This window comes from Pseudorca crassidens, chromosome 3 (genome assembly GCF_039906515.1).
Source record: "Pseudorca crassidens isolate mPseCra1 chromosome 3, mPseCra1.hap1, whole genome shotgun sequence".
In the NCBI taxonomy this organism is placed as follows: domain Eukaryota; kingdom Metazoa; phylum Chordata; class Mammalia; order Artiodactyla; family Delphinidae; genus Pseudorca; species Pseudorca crassidens.
In genome coordinates this window covers 764,450-781,546 of record NC_090298.1, presented here as the reverse complement: position 1 = coordinate 781,546, position 17,097 = coordinate 764,450, and the positions used below count along the sequence as shown (strand labels likewise).

Sequence of the window (17,097 nt, the reverse complement as noted above, 5' to 3'; positions counted from 1 at the left end):
CTGCGAAAATGCTCCTCCATCTGTCAAAGGCAAGTCACACCTGTGAAGAGAAAGTCCCTCCCCGGAGGACGTGACCACATGGCCTGGACACTAGGCACCCGGCTCACGAGGCGCAGAGCCGGGCACACTGCGGGTGCCCCCCAGGCCAGGCGGTGCCTTCAGAGGCAGGTCGGGGACTCAGAGACCAAACGTCGCTTGGGGTCAAGATACCCACTTTTCCAAGTTGACTCCAACCTCACCAAGCTGTGCGTTTGTGTTTGGTCACCTTCCAGCCTGTTATACTTGAATCACAAAAGTTAATTAAGAAAGCATCCCTGTGAAGTGAGCTGGGGGCCACCAGGTGAGATGGGGGCCAGGCCAGCACCTCCAGTCCTGACCACCACCACCGCCGGTAGGACGCCGCAAGGACCCACCAGTCCACAGCCCTCTCTCTGGTGCTGGATCCTCCCACCTGCTCGGGCCCCGAACGCAGAGGCCAACCCACAGGTCCATGCTGGGAAACTGCGGTCTGGGGCACAAAGGCCACTGCCACGGGCTACGAAGACTGGCTTCATTAGACTCAACGGTTGCAGTTGTCGGCAAAAACGTCCGCAGAGTGTCGACAGATGACGAGCCTGGAGCACATCTCCCCACTACCCTCTCTTAACTGAAGGGCATCACTCATTACCCGCCTGGGAGCCCAGCCCGCCAGGTGCTGTCTGTGACCTCTTCAACTGGTCCATTTCTGAGTTTCCATCATTTCTCAACTGGATCCCTGTAACACTAGATGGAGGAAAAGTGCCTGAAGGATGAAGACTTCACAAATGACGTTACCTCCTTAGAAGGTAACAGGTAACCCCACCCAGAGTGGATGAGGTGCCGCATCTCTCCACAGGTCCTCCTGTAACTGGCCCCCGGACATCAAACGGGTAGCCTCAGAAAGGCAGAAAATGAGTATGATCGTAACTCGAAGGCCGGACTCTATCCCCTGTGCGCCCCCCAGCCCAAGACACTGTTTTCACAGGAACGACAGGACCCTGAGGTCAGAAATGACGGTGGTCCTCGGTCAGTGCTATCCAGCGTCAGGGAGTCTGGCGTGACTGGGGACCAACTCATGGTGGACGTGGGCACACCTGACTTTCCCTCCTGCTGAGACCTGGTGGCACCTGCCGCACCTTCTGGTTCTCACCCGCCTGGCAGCTGGCAGCCTCACCTGGAGGCTCCCTCTCACCAGAGGCTCCCGCCTCACCTGGTAGCTCTATGGTCGCAAGGGCACATCCCATAGCCATGCTTTCCTAGCACACTTTTGTGATTCAGGCGCAACGCATAGGCTGAAAAGTGCCCACGTCATAAATACGCAGCTTCACCACCCAGTCGGGAATCAGGACCCCTACAGCATCTCAGAACCCCTTCCCTCCACCCTCCCCAGAGGCGGTCGTGGCGCAGAACCCCGCACTGCCGGCTGATACTGGATGTAAATGGAGCGCTGTGACCTCTGTGTCACATCACAGTTGCGTGTGACGGCGGTGTTTCAGCCCCACCATCGTGTGGTACTCCACTGTCAGAACATACCACACTGATTAGTCCTCTCACTGCTGGGCCCTCTGAGTTATTTCCCGTCTGAGCCTGTTACAGAGGCTGCTGCTGTGTCTTCGAGGGCGTTTCTGTTGGATGCACACCCAGGAGCGGAATGAATGGGTCACGGAGTGAGCAGAGCCTCCGCGTTAGTGGAAAAGGCCGAACGGCCGTCCAAAGTGAGCACACGAATACGCACTTCCGTCGTGGCAGTGTGTGGAGCTCCAGTTGCTTTATGTTCTGGCCAACCTTTGGTATTTTCAACGCTTTTTCTTTTTTTGAGCTACGGTGGTGGATGCATCATGGTTTCTTTTGATGGTTTTAATTAGCACGTCATGAAGACTAATGAAATTGAACATCTTCTCACATGTTTATTGGTTTTTAGACGTGTGTGTGTGTGTGCGTGTTGCTCGCTTCTGTCTTTCCCATGAATTTCCGTCAAGCTGTCTTGCCGGTTTGTCAGCGCTCTTCATCCTTCTGGACAGGAGTCCTTTCTTGGGTGGATTCCTTTGCAAAACTCTTCTCCACTCCCTGGCCTCCCCTGCTGCTCTCTTAATGGGTCTGGCACAGCCTGATTCATCAATCTCTCCTCATGGACAGGGTTTTAGAGTTTTTGTCCTGTCTATGTACTCCGTCCTCATATACCTCCTAACTCTGCCCTGTTATCTTCTAGAACCTTCCACCACCCACCCGACATTGACTGTGCACGGTGTGAGGTAGGAGTCGAGACTCATTTTGTTCACGTGGATCCAGTTCACGAAGCACCATTTACTGACGAGACCAGCGCCCGCCCACCTCTCGGCAGCACCAGCTTCACTGTAAACCCGTGGCTGCTCTGAACCTCCGCTCTGTCCTGTGGGTCCACCTGTCCATCTTCCACCAACCCCACACGTCTCAGCCACTGAGCTCGACGGGCAGTCTTGTCTCCGGGATTGTACGTCCCAGGGAAAATCACACCCCCCACCGCCCTGCCGATGGGAATGCTCCGCCCTCTGCATTCCCAATTAGCTTGTCAGTTTCCTCTCAGAGAAGCTGCTCGGTTTTTACGGCAGTGTTATTAATTAATGTCATTCTATAACTTGATCTGATGTCTTTAGGATAATAATATCGAGTCCTCCAGTCCATGATATGGCATACCCTTCCATTTACCTGGATCTTCCTTAAATAATGTTTTATATTCTGTGTGGAGATATTGCATATCATTTGCTTGACTCATTCCTAGGAATCTGGTGTTCTTCCATCCTACTTTGATGGATGGCATTTTCCCCTCCATGGTTTTGATTAAAGGAAAACAATTGTGCTGACCTGTGAGCGCTGGATACGTCTCACCATAAACTGATATACAGGCACTGTGATCCAGGTTATTCTCTGGTGCGTTTTAGCAGGTGACCCCAAGCCTCGCAGAACCCCAGGGCCTCCCTGCTGCCCCATCTGCCGTCTCCACACACCTCAGACGATTCACGAATGGGACGCAAGGTGTGGATCTGTGGCTTAACGGGCACAGGAGGCAGGTTGACTTGGAGACATCGCTGACCAAGGTGAATTTGAAGACCAGTTATCTGGGGTGAGGAAACCAAGTTGGTAGCAACTAGTGTGGCTGCCCTTCGTCCTTCCTAATCTCCTAGGGTCTGATTCCTACAAATGAGGTCAAGAAAAATAAATGGTGGGAAACGTGAGAAGGAGGGAAGAGAGTAGGTAACAATGATTCAAACAGCACAAAACAGGCCCTGCTTTGGTTGGGTCAGGCGGTCTTCATCCTGCCTCTAAACCACCCTTGGCGGAGTTGAGGATAAAAGTATTGATACAACCGTTTTCACAAACGGCTCGTTCCAGCAGTAACCATCTCTACTTTCTGTGCAGAGAGGGCGCATATCCACTCTCCATGCCCGTGGATTCCTTCCACAGACTCTCACATCTGCCCCGGTTCACATGGGGACGAGCTGCCCCTACCGCAGACCTCCGAGAGAACAGACAACATCTTGAAACAGCAAACGGCAACCGCGACTAAAATATACATCTAAAGCCTATCCGTTCGTCTCCGAGAGCGCTAAGCGCAAGACGCTGGAGCGCTGCACTCAGGTTGCGCCAGGAAATACCTGGTCCCTGACTCTTCGCGAGGCGCTTTGCGCAAGAAGCTTACAATAGCACAAAGCAATCCGAGCGTGTTCATGAAATATTCCGCATAAACTAGAGGCATGGCCTGATTTAATGGCATTTGGAAACAATTTACTTATAATAAAAGGCAAAACTTTTTTTTGTTTTCACTTCTAACGCTTCAGCGGAAATAACCAAGTTCCAAGAAACCAGAAGAGCCAATTAGCAAGTTCAGACCTGGAAGCAGGTCTCCTCTGCAGGGCTTTTCCCACGAAGGTCCTACCAGCTGGTAAGACCTTCGAATTACAGCCAAAGGCAGGTGGCTCTGGGTGTCTGGAGAATTCACAGAGCAACTCGGGCGACAGTGATGGGAACGAAAAGAAATTCTGAGCACGCAAAAGGCAGACCGAACCACATTTTTCTAGATCCAGATCCTGCTCACGACCTCCAGGGGAGCACGTGGAAGGCTTCGCTATTTGGGGCTGGAATCCCTCGTGCCCACGGCCTCGCGGAGTCACCTGCCGTCCTGGAGGGGCCGCTGCTCCAGGGGACCCTGAGCCCGAGCCTGCACCCCGGCCACGGCCCCCGACCTCGTGCGAGCGCGGCCTCCGCACAGCGGCTGCAAGGCGGACCGGGTAGCCCAGCTCCCGCGTCAGGAGCGCCCCCAGCGCCCTGGGGCTCCCGGCCGCGGCCTCGCAGCCCCACCGCGCGGAGGAGGAAGTCGGGCGACCCCGACTCGAAGGGGCGGAGCCGGCTCCCCGAGGCCACGCCCCCGCGGGGGCCGCGCCTCCGCCCGCTGCTGGGCCACAGGCAGTGACCGCGCGATCGCTGCCCGCGAGGCCGCCCAGACGGTCCCGGGGCCAGGACAGGGCCTGGCGGTCACTCTGTGCGGGTCCAGGTGGCGGGAAAGTCAACCTGGAAACGAGCGTGGGAGGAATCGAAAACGATTCAAATGAGGATTTTCATGGAAATTAGATCGCGGGCCCCATCGGCCTCAGGGGCTCTGGCGGAGCTCAGTTCTCAGCCTGTCGGGGACCGGGCTCTCACACCTTGGCTTCCGCTGCCCTCAGCTTCGGGCACCCCCTTGGTGCTCGGCCCATCCAGGGAGATTTTCGTTCTTAACGCCAGTCTGGCCTGTCCCCGCTCCCTCGCTTGGCTCTGATCCCGGCTCTGCAGATACTTCCCCTCTGCCGGCAGAGGTACCCCGGCCCCGCGGGGCCGTCCACGACCTCCAGGCGAGCACCCCTGTCCCAGTCTCGCCAGCGTCCCAGCGGGTGGGCGCCTCGGGGGACTCTCCATCCCCCAGGGGCCGCCGCCTCGCCCCAGCCAACGGGGGGTGGGGCGGGGGCGTGGTCTCCGAAAAGTGCTCCTCCCGGGCGCCGGGGCTCCGCCCTGCGGGCACTGCTCCCTCTGCACCCACTGTGTCTGCAGCCCTTTCTCGCTCATCCTGTGTCACTAGGCGATGATTCTTTACACTAAACTTATATTAGTGTAAGTTTGTAAGTAAATTCTGTATATTAAGCCGTGCGAATCACTGCATAGGTTCTGCCTCCGGATGTGGCCCTGAGGACAGACACACTGTTCTCCGTTCCTCCAGGTTCTGTTTTGTTCTCTCGCAAATCCACCTGTTTTTGTCTTGAATTCCTCAGGGAGGGTGCCCGTGCCTATGGCCCGTGGCTTCCTCGAGTTGATAACTCCGCACCGCGAGCTCCCTGCAGAGGGCTGCGTCTGGGGGGTGGCCCCTGGCAGAGCAGCTGCGGCCACTGTGGTGCCCGGCTTGTCCTCAGACCTCAGCCGTCGAAGTTCCAGAGCCGGGAGGCTGCACCATCAGGCTGGTGACTTTGGGCTGGGATTTCTCACGAGAGACTTCTTTTCCCTCCCGGAGGCCAAGCCAGGTCCTTCTTCCTTTCCTGGGACTTTTCATTGAGCCACCCTTCTAGGACCCAGTGTTGCATGGGACTCCATCCAGCTCTGCCCCAAGGTCTGGAATCATCCAAGCTAGGCTGGCCTGGGGCAACGTTCCAGATGAATTATCTGTACACCAACAAGAGCGTTTCCAGAACACACTACGTCCTGACTGTACCTCGTGTCCGGGCTTTGAGACACCAATGCACAGATGAGGACAGGTCCACTGCCCTGGCCCTGACCAGCCTCTCACGGCGAGGAGCCCGGGAGGCCCGGCCTCAGTCAGCACAAGTCGCTGCCCTTTAGACGGGGGACGCCCAGGACACTGTCATGCCTCTCGCTGTGACCCTGGGCCCTAGACAAAGCTAGGTGTGCAACTCCTCATCTGACAAAAGCTCCATGATTTAAAAAAAATAAAAAAAGAAGCAGCTTGATTTCAGAGACATTTTAAACCTTGAAGACAACGCGTACTTTCAAGGTAACAGAACCGAACCGCAGCAGATAGAGCAGCTGTGCTTACCTGGTGGAAGCCCAGATAGTCCACGATCGTTGCTGACGCGTAGAATATCATCCCTTCTGCGCTCACCACCAGAGCAAAGCCGTGCAGGGACTAGAAGAAACAAAACATCGAGCTGGCGCCAAGATGCCTTTGTGAAATCACTCAAAATGAAAAAGTCAAGCGTTGATTCTGTTCGGCTTTTCAACCGTTTCTCCCCCGTTTTGTGGTCTGTATTCATAACCTCCAGAAAGGCCCGCTTTTAATTTATTTATGACCATTTTGCAAGAGGTCCCAAGCTAGCAGGTGGCACGGGAACCTGGTCACGGTTTATAAGGCTCAAGACCAGGGTTCTTCTTTTTCTAATGATTATCAAATTCATGTTTTATAAAATATACACCATCACTATGAGATGACACGTCAGTACCTGAAACAGAACAGAACCTTTATGCCACCTTGTGGATTTCCCCATTCATGCACCCTCCTCTATACCATGTTCTGATTTTTCTAAGAATTTTTATCATGAAAAAATGTTGAGCTCCATCAAGTGCTATTTCTATATCTACTGAAATCATCACATAGATTTTCTTCAATCTATTAATGTGGTGAGTTACAGTGACAGATTTTCTGATGGTGAAATCATTCTTGCCTACATACGGTAAACCTTATCTGATCATAATTTTTAATATGCTCTTGGAATTGATTCATTTCACTTACAAAATATTCATTTATATTTAAGGAAATCCAGCCTAGAAGCTTCTCTCTTTATTTTGGTATCAAGTATACCTAATCTTCCCTCTTTTTTCATTCTCGGGACCCACTATTTATGATGAGAATGATGTATTCCTTGAAAGTCTGGTTCACCTCACCTCTAAGATCCTCCAGTTTGGGTGCATTTTGGGAGAGATGGTGAGTGAAAGGGGGTGGATTTTAGTACCATGTCAGTTTATTTATTTATTTTTTATTATTATTTTTGTGTGTGGTACGTGGGCCTCTCACTGTTGTGGCCTCTCCCGTTGCGGAGTACAGGCTCTGGACGCGCAGGCCCAGCGGCCATGGCTCACGGGCCCAGCCGCTCCGCGGCACGTGGGATCTTCCCGGACCGGGGCACGAACCCGCGTCCCCTGCATCGGCAGGCGGACTCTCAACCACTGCGCCACCAGGGAAGCCCCATGTCAGTTTATGTAATGGTTGTTAGTGTATTCAGGATTTTTCTCTTATATCAATTATGGCATTTAAAAATATTTTTCAGTAATGCACTCATTGCACCTTGATTTTAAATTTACTCATGTATGTTATTCACAATACTTTTATGATTATTAAATTTCAGTTATATCTGTAACTATTGTGGCACGTGCTGGGTTGGGCTCAACTTAAAGTCTCTCTTTGTTCGAGAAGCAGGCCCTCCAACCCCTCCTGCACAGGCTTCCCAGAACCATCACTCGTGAGGACGCACGAGGGGCCACGGCCACTAGAGCGCATGCCAACGCGCATTCCACCTACCTATCTGCATCTGTCTATCCTCTGGCACCAAGATCATCACTTTGATACAGAAAACGGCAGCACACTCTGTGTAGGTCCTGGTGAGCGCCAGGCACCGTATGTGGAACAGCTCATCCAGTTCTGCATCACCTCCATGAGGTAGGAACAGTCTGATTCTACTGGGCCGATACAGAAGCTGGAGGTAAGGGAGGTTCAGGCAACGGGACAGTGGTGTTCAAACTTTTTCAATTTGAATCTTTAACATACAGACATTTAGAGGCTTTTTTTTAAAAAAAATGTTTTGGTCGCACGGCATGCAGGCTCTTAGTTCCCTGACCAGGGATCGAACCTGCGCTCCCTGCAGTGGAAGCGAGGAGTCCTAACCACTGGACCGCCAGGGAAGTCCCCAGACATATAGAGACTTTAACTTCTATGAAGTTTGTAGCTATCAGCAGTGTATTATAATACCCATTTCCCTTAATTCTTGACCATGCTGGATACCTTTTTCTTTTTCTCTAATCTTTGCCAATTTTATGTGATAAATTATCTTACCATCATTATAATTTTCATTTCTTTGATTATTAATGAGATTGAAAACATTTCATACATTCATTGATAACTTGTATTTCTTCTTTGGTAAACTGCCCGCGCGTGTCATGTGCTGATTTTTCTATTAGCGTTTATACATATCAATATCTAAGAGCTTTTAAATGACTGATACCGAAGATTTCTAGGCAGCCACCTAAATTCAAATCCCCACACTTCTAAAAGATGATGGAGAACAACAAGAATAGGTAAAACTACACAAACCTGCACCCCCATCGTGATGAGAACACAGAGAGGTGATGAACTTCAAGTTACATATAAGCAGAAAAGGCAACATAAAGTCCCAGCAAGCTTACAATGACTGTTTCAAAAGAACAAAGTGTGTAATCCCTCCTCAAGAAACTAGAGAAAGCAGAGACAATACAATGTAAGGAGAGGGAAAGAAGAATTTAAAATAAGAGAAAAAACAATGAAAATTGTTTAAACAGTTAAATGATAAAGATTGTCAACAAAGTGAAAAATTGCTTCTTTAAAAAGATTAATAAAATTGATAAACTCTTAGCAAGATTGATGAAGAAAAATACAAATTACGGACATCAGGAATTTTAAAGAATACATCATTACAGATCCTACAGACATTAAAAAGATAGTGAGGAAATAATAAAAATGATACTCAAGAAATTAATTTACCAGAATTGACCCATTAGAGATAGAAACCTTAGAAGATCGATTTCCGTAGAAGAAATAAAGTTATCAAGGAACTAACCCAGGATAATGCACCAGGCCCAGATGGTTTTAAAAAGGAATGCAACCAAATCTTTAAAAATCAGATAACACCAATGCCCCATAAATCGTCTCGGAAATAGAAAGTGAAGGAAAGTTTCTAATTCTTTTTAAGAAGTATAACGCTGACACTTGATTCTGATAAGGAAAATACAATAAAAATAAAATTGCTTACTTTGACTACTGGTGCAAATATGTTAAATAAAATATTAGCAAACAGACTTCAATTTCACATTAAGAAAAGTATACATCACGACCAAATGAATTTATTCCAGGAATGCAAAGTTGGGTATCAGGAAATACTAAGAAATTCATTAATATAATACACCACATTTATAGATCTAAGGAGAAAAACCTATAATTATCTTTTTTTTTGGCTGTGTTGGGTCTTCGTTGCTGCGCGTGGGCTTTCTCTAGTTGTGGTGAGCTGGGGCAACTTTTCATTGCGGTGCGCAGGCTTCTCATTGTGGTGGTTTCTCTTGTTGCAGAGCATGGGCTCTAGGCGTGCCGGTTTCAGTAGTTGCAGCACACGGGCTCAGTAGATGTGGCTTGTGGGCTCTAGAGCGCAGGCTCAGTAGTTGTGGCGCATGGGCTTAGCTGTTGCGCAGCATGTGGGATCTTCCCGGACCAGGGCTTGAACCCATGTCCCCTGCATTGGCAGGCGGATTCTTAACCACTGCACCACCAGGGAAGTCCCTATGATTATCTTTATAGATGGCAAAAAGCTTTCAACAAAATTCAACACTCATTCCTGATAAAAACACACAAGAAAATAGGAATTGTGGATACATCTTAACCTGGTAACATGTGTGTGCATGTTGTATGTGTGTGTGTGTCTGTCCATGTTATTCCCAAGGTAGCAACTTAATGGGGGAAAATTCTAGGTGTTTCCAGTATGATCAGGAAGCAAGGCAACTATGCCTATGACATCCCATACTGGGGTGTGTAAACTACACCCCCCGACATATAGCCTGCCACTGGTTTTGTAAATGAAATTTTACTAGAACACGGCCACACCTGTTCATTTACATATTGTCTCGAGCCACTTTTGCACTACAACAGCAAGGCTGAGTAGTTACGACAGAGACAATATGGCCCAGGGGTCCCCAGTGCCCAGGCCGCACAGCAGGAGGTGAGCGCAGCGGGCAAGTGAGGGAAGCTTCACCTGCCGCTCCCCATGGCTGTCCGTCACTAGCATCCCTGCCTGAATATCCCCCCAACCCCATCGGTGGAAAAGCTGTCTTTCATGAAACCAGTCGCTGGTGCCAAAAAAGTTGGGGACCGCTGATATGGCCCACAAAGCCTGAAATATTTCACCATCTGGCCATTTAAAGAAAGAGTTTGCTGACTCCTGTCCTGTAGTATCTGGGGGGTGTTAACTGTTGCAACTAGAAGAGAGAAATCAATGGGAGGTATAAGAATTGAGAAAGTAAAACGATGGCTATTTGCAGATGATACCATGGTTTATTCAGAAAACCCTAGAGAATCAATGATAAAATAACTCAAAGAATTCAGTAAGCAGCAGGGATATAAAATTAAATATATATATTCAATAACCTTTACATATGAGAAAAATGACCATATTAGAGGACATCATGGTGGTTAAAACCCCATTTACAAAGAAGACCCAGGACTTGTAAACTCAACAAGAAATGTGCAAAATCGATGCAAAGAAAACGTCAAATCATCTCAACAGGGCTTCCCTGGTGGCGCAGTGGTTGAGAGTCCGCCTGCCGATGCAGGGGACATGGGTTCGTGTCCCAGTCCGGGAAGATCCCACGTGCCGCGGAGCGGCTGGGCCCATGAGCCATGGCCGCTGAGCCTGCGTGTCCAGAGTCTGTGCTCCGCAACAGGAGACGCCGCAACAGTGAGAGGCCCGCGTACCACCAAAAAAAAAAAATCTCAACAGACACAAAATTATATGTGAACAAATGGAAAGACATCCTTTGCTCTTGGACTGAGTGACTCACCATCATAAAGATGCCCTTTCTTCCTAAGTGAAGTTCTCAACAGAGTGCGATATTGTCTATATCAAACTTCGTTATTGAACTATAGCTGATTTACAATATTGTGTTAGTACAGGTGTACAGATATATATATATATCTGAATCACTATATATATTTTTATATACTCTTTTTCGGATTCTTTCCCAGTATAGGTTATTACAAGATACTGAGTATAGTTCCCTGTGCTATGCAGTAGGCCCTTATGGTTTATCTATTTTATATACAGTGCAGTGTATATCAAATTTTTATGGAGCCAGCAAGTTGATACTAAATATGGAAAGTAAACATGCACTAATTGTTACAAAAACACTGAAAAAGAAAGTTAGGGAAGACTGTTATTTCTTGTCAAAACATACCATCAGGCCTCCACAACTAAAGGAGTTGGGTGCTGGTGCGTGAATAGACAAGTGCGTCCATAGCCTGGGATAGGAAGCCCAGAGCAGGTGCAAGTACAGGTGGAAAGGTGGTGTCATCCAAACTACTAGACAAAGGCGGGCTTTTCAATAGATGGTTCTCCCCTGAGATTCTGTCTGTCTGTTTAACAGGCTGAGTGTTCATCTACAGTTGACCAATATTTCTTGTCGCAGAGCATCACCCATTCCAGATCTGCGCGCAGCCACCACGCCTCATTCCTTCACGGCGATGATGGACTTGGTGTGCCGCGCCGCGTTCAGGATGGCTTCATCTAGTCTCACAAGTAAAACGGGCTGAATTTCTCCCGAGCGCCGTCTCTGCCTGGTTTTAGTACAGGGTTCCTGACCGCACAGAATTAGCTGCCCCTTCCCTCATTTTGTGTGCTCTGGAATGGCTCTGGAATGGTATTTTCTGTCCCTTAGAGGTTTACCTAAAATTTGCTTTTAAAACAAGTGGACCAGATACCAGAGAGGCAAGAGTCTGAGCAGCTGCCACCCTGGTCAGTGTCCCCTCAGCTCCTGCAGCCGGAAGGCTGGAGACTCCACTGTCCAGCCCTGCCCCAGCCGACCTGCAGCCCCGGAGGCTGCTGCGTGCTCAGGCTTCTGCCTCCTGCCTACATTCTTCCAGTTAATTTTGTTGCAGATTTTCTGCCTTCTCCGTTTCACATTAGGACGGCACCTTTGTTTCAGATGTGCGTGTTTCTCTGTCGTTGGGTGTCGGGGGCAGCGGGGACACGGAGCTGCTGACTGGTGTCCGGCTTAAACGGAGGTCGTGTGTTCTGCCCAAAGTGACATCACACCACACACCATTCACGAGGAAGCCCCCTGGAAAGGGACGCAGTCTCACAGCCTCAAACGAGACAAAGCCACAACTTAGCCATTAGAGTATAACTCAGAGAAGAAACGTCGCAGCCCTCAGGAAAACATATAGCAAACACTCGACAAAGATCTTATTCAAGAGGGAAGCACTGAGACATTAAACCAGCCTAAGACGTGTCTGAGACACTAGGTGCTCACAGGCAGCTGGGATGAGATTGCTGCATTAGATGCGAAATTAAAATCCCCCTGGGTGATCCCTGAGCAGCCCTGTGCCCACATGACTTGAAGAGGAGGTACCACCCAACTTTTCACTTTATTTCAAAATTCTGGACTTTCTGACACACAGGTTCAAACACCCGGGTGGTGACTTTGCAATAGGATTTAGACTCTGTGCTGAGTTTTCTGAGCAAGAAACAAACCCAAGCCTCACACAGCCCCCAGCTGCACCTCTGCCCTAAACAGTGTGGCACTGGTGACCACATCTCATCGCAAAGCCCGTTATCACTCACCCACCCCAAACCCCAGTGAACTGAAAATCGACGCTGGGTGACACCCATGTCCACCGGAACGTCTCCAGAACCAGACGGACTGTGTCATTTGTTACTGTAATTCCTGTGCGGCTCCCGGGAGAAGTGTCTGGTCCAACTGTCCTCACGTCTTTGAGCCGCAGATGCAAAGTCCAGCGTTTGCCTGGATCTCATCCCAGTGGGCTAGTCACGAGTCTGTGAATACACCAACCCCCAGTGTTTCTTGGTGCGGGGGGAACCTATGAAACGTTTGCGATGTTCTATGGTTAACAAAAGGCCCAATTTTCCTATATGTTGACTGCCTCTTTCCCTCCCACTGTTTGGGTCAATCACTAGGACATGAAGCAGACCCCGAAGAGCCTCGTCAGTGAGTCCTTCCCACCCAGACTGGGTACCAGCCCGGAGATGGCAAGTCCTGTGCCAGCCCGGAGATGGCAAGTCTGGACAGCACTTCTCACAGTTTCTGCACCACTTCAGAGATGCTTTACCTAAAAACAGAAAACCTTCGCATCCACTTCCACCGGTCTGGAGGATTTCCTGAAGCGCTGTCAGTCTCAGAATCGGAGATGAGGCTGGGCCTCTGAGGCTCAGATTCCTGTGCCCCTCAGACACTGACCCAACCGAGACACTGCACTTCGTTAATGCCAGGTTTTCTTATATTGCGGTAAATCTATGTCACGGAAAACTCACCGTTTTAGCCACTTTCAAGAGCACAGTTCTGTGGCACATTCACGTGGTTGTATGGCCGTCACCACCATCTCCAGAACTTTCACATCTTCCCAAACTGACACTCTGCCCCCCCCAGCCCGGCCCCGCCATCTACTCCCTCCTCCAGGGACCTCCTAAGTGGACTCGCGCAGGACTGGTCCTTCTGTGACGGGCTTGTTTATTTAGCACCACACCCTCCGGTGCATCCGTGTTGAAGGATGTGTCAGAATGTCCTTCCTCTTTAAGGCTGACTAATCCTCCATTGCACGTACAGACCACCTTTGCTTATCCGTCATCGCTTGATGGGCATCTGGGCTGCTTTCGGCTCCTGGCTCCCGAGGACGATGCTGCTGTGAACAGGGGCTCCAGCAAGACGTGAGCACACTTTCGGGAAGGAAGGTGTCTAAAGCAAGGAGGAAAGTCCACAGCCTTCTCCCCCTGCAACACTGCCTGGGAGGAAGGAGGCGTGTGATGGGGCGGACCTGCCGCCAGCTCAGAGCTGGGAGTCTTTCCAGAATGAGGACGGTGCCTGTGTTCTCACTGGCCCTCCTGCTCTGGCTTCAAGCGCCTCACCTGGGAAACCCGGGGCTCCTGTGCTGCTGGGATTTGATCTGAATGGGCACCTGCCTCCCTCCCTGCCCCGTGCCCATGCCCAGCGGGGTCTGATGGCCGAGACCCCGGGGGCTGGTGCTGCCCATTGCGGCCGTGACTGTGACCCTCAGACAAGGGAAGCCAGCTCTGGCCTCCACAGGCCTCGCGTCTTATTGGGAGCCGGCCGCAGCGCCCCAGAACGGGGCCCTGCAGGCTGCCGGTCCAACACCCTCCCTCGGGGCTCTGCAGTGCCCCTCCGCCAGGGGTCTGGGCAGAAGCAGGGTGGGTGGCGCTGGGTCCACCTCGGGACTGTCAGGACACAGCATCCATCCTTCTTACAGCCTCAGCTCAGCGCTGACCAGGGAGAGATGACGTCACCAGTGGCCATGCGGCCCAGGTGACTGAGCCCAGACACCTCAGCTCAGCGCTGACCAGGGAGAGATGACGTCACCAGTGGCCATGCGGCCCAGGTGACTGAGTCCAGACACCTCAGCTCAGCGCTGACCAGGGAGAGGTAATGTCACCAGTGGCCATGCGGCCCAGGTGACTGAGCCCAGACACCTCATGGGGCTGGGCAGTGGTGGCCGCGAGGGCCTTGCGCCCTCCCCCGGGCAAGCTGCAGACTCGATGCATTCCCCCCAGCCCCCCGGCAGCGGGAGGGGGCGAGGTGGGTGCTGGCTGTACCACCAGCCCTCGCACAGCATTTCCCATTTCAGAGACTCATGACATCCCACTAATAATAGTCCAAAGACCAAAGAAATGTTCAGGGTTTGAGTATATAAAATGCCGTCTCAAAAAAGATTTTACGAGATTAGTCATGACCAAAAACAACCTTAATTTTAACTCCTAAGGCAGAAATTTAAAAAAGCAACAAGACCATAAAGTGCTGTTTGCCGACCCATATGGATTCAATATCAGATTGACGTTCTGGTCCAGAACCATCACGCCAAATACTTTTGCACATGTGGGACCGTCTTTCAAATATGCGTCGCAAACATTTGTTTGTTTTCTCTCTCTCTCTTTTTAATCCTACAAGACTTTTGTGTTTTTTTAAACATGGTACATGGAAAATGAGATCACTTTTCCAAGTGGAAAAAAGAATTTGGCCCCAAGCGGAAGGCTGCACTTTTTTAAGGGGAGAAACAAGCACATCCACATTCAATTACTTAGCAGTCACAGGACCTGCACCTGCCACTGCAGGGCCTGCCCCTCGCTCTGCCCCCCGACGCCGCTGCCCCAGCCCCTCTTCGGGGATCAAGCCAAACGGGTGAGAAAGCGGAACTTCCTTTTGCCAGCCCTTGAATATCCTGATCTCTTCCAGCCCACGCAGAAAAAATAGCTAGCCTGTACTTCAAAGATTGCTCGTCAAGGTCACGGCAGAGGAAAAAGAAGAGGGAAAAAGGAACAATTCCAACGGCCCCTCTCACCGCCCCTCCCTGGAATGAAGGGAAGTTGGGAGCTGTGCCCTCCCCTGAGAGCCGTTGCCACGGTTACAGAGCAACACCGCAAGGCCAGGGCCGCCAGTCACGCGAGCTAGTGAGGGGCACCCGGCGTGTCGGGCAGCCGCTCGGCCCTGCTGGAGCCAGATCACTCGCCGGGCGTCGCAGTGGGGCCTGAGTGCGTGCGAGGCGCTCCTGCTGGGAGCGGATCGCTGGCTGTTTATAGATCCCACAAACAGTAAACTTGGCCTTGGGCTCCTGCCACGGAGCGGCTACGGCACTTGAAAGCAGTTCTCAAAGATGCATTTGGCTGACAGGGGCAGGACCGCAAGGGTGGAGGCAGGTGCGGATGCCCAGGCCCTGGGAGCTAGACCCTCGTGCCAGCGCGGCCCCTGCTCTGGCCACCCCCTGCCCAGGGCCCTCCAGGTCCTTCTCTCCAGGTGAGTGACCTGGCTGTGGCACAGACACCTGGGCGGTGGAGGTACCTGGACAGGGAGCTTGGCCCTGGGCCCTCCAGCCTCCCTGTGGCTGGTGGGAGTGGAGCCCAGACCCGGACACAGAACGTGGCCACAGCAGACAGACACCTCTCTTCCTTCCCTGGGGGGACGCAGCTATTCCAACCGAGTGCTGCCTTTTCAGCTGTGTGACCTCGGACAAGCCAAGGGGCAGAGCAGGGCCTGAGTGACCACAGCGATCGCTGACCAGTGAGCCCTGCACAGTGACCCTGGACGGTCAGGGGCTCCTGGTGGACAGTCAGGGGGTTCACAGTGGAGCGTTCTGGGGGTCTAAAAGCCATGGAGAGGCCATGTCCAGCCAGGCCCCAGGCAGCTGAACTGCCTTCAGGGGTGGAGCCAGGAGCTGGGGGCTTCTGACCCACAGGGAGACCACTGAGTGGACAGAAAGCACGACCTTGAGGGCCTCGGTGGGACACAGCCTGGGCGTGGCGCTGCCCTCGGCCGCTTGGCGTACGGTCGGGCTGGCGGGGACTGTGGGCCAGCGGGAAGGAGGCAGGGCGTGGGCTGGCGGCCGCCGGGGAGTGGGGGGCAGGCTGCCCTTCCTGGCTGCGTCCACCTGCGGGCCAGCTCTCATGAAGCCTCTGACACTTTTATCTATGTCTGTCGCGCCCCTGAAGGAAAAGCCACGTCAAAGGAGTCTGGGAACAACAGGCTCAGCGGTCACAACGGGAGGTGAGAAAGTGTGGTTTCTCTGAGCACCAAGACCAAAGTGGGAGACAGAGCAGCCCGTGCCGCAGCCTGCTCAGCGGAGGCCCCGGAAAAGTGTGGGTGCAGGGGTGAGGACATCAAGGAATTCTCCCTGGAGCGGTCGAGCTGGGCATCCTGGGGCTGCCCGCCCCGGATCCCCAGACGTACGCCCGTCAGCCTCGCCAGTGCCATTCTTCAACAGCTGGGGACCCAGGGGGTTGTGCAGCCGCCATCCCTCACAGCCACCCCGAGACCCTTGCCCCTGGGCCGCCCGGCCCCCCCCCCCCCGCCGGCTCTGCTCTGCCCTTCCGGCCGACTCCTACTGTGCTCCACCTTCTGCGCCGGGCGACTCCGTGATTCGGCCACACGTGCTCTGGGGTTTCACACCTGCGTTTCTGGAGGACGCGTGGGCCCTCACCTGCGCGCCCGGCACCAAGGGGCAGAAACCGCAGCAGGGAGGCCCCGTCCACGACCTGCCGGGAGCCGACACCCTCGGGGCCTCCGGCGACTTCTCCCAACCAGGGAAGGGCT

General features: G+C 52.2%; 1 protein-coding gene across 5 annotated transcripts in view; it reads right to left on the bottom strand.

The window, feature by feature from the left end:
* AHRR (aryl hydrocarbon receptor repressor) overlaps positions 1-17,097 on the bottom strand; it is a 73,181-nt gene that overhangs the window by 10,477 nt on the left and 45,607 nt on the right. For all 5 annotated transcript variants that reach the window (XM_067730295.1, XM_067730294.1, XM_067730296.1 and 2 more), the window contains one exon: positions 6,074-6,163. In XM_067730295.1, coding sequence (XP_067586396.1) covers positions 6,074-6,163 — 90 coding nt within the window. The remainder of the gene's footprint in view (positions 1-6,073; positions 6,164-17,097) is intronic.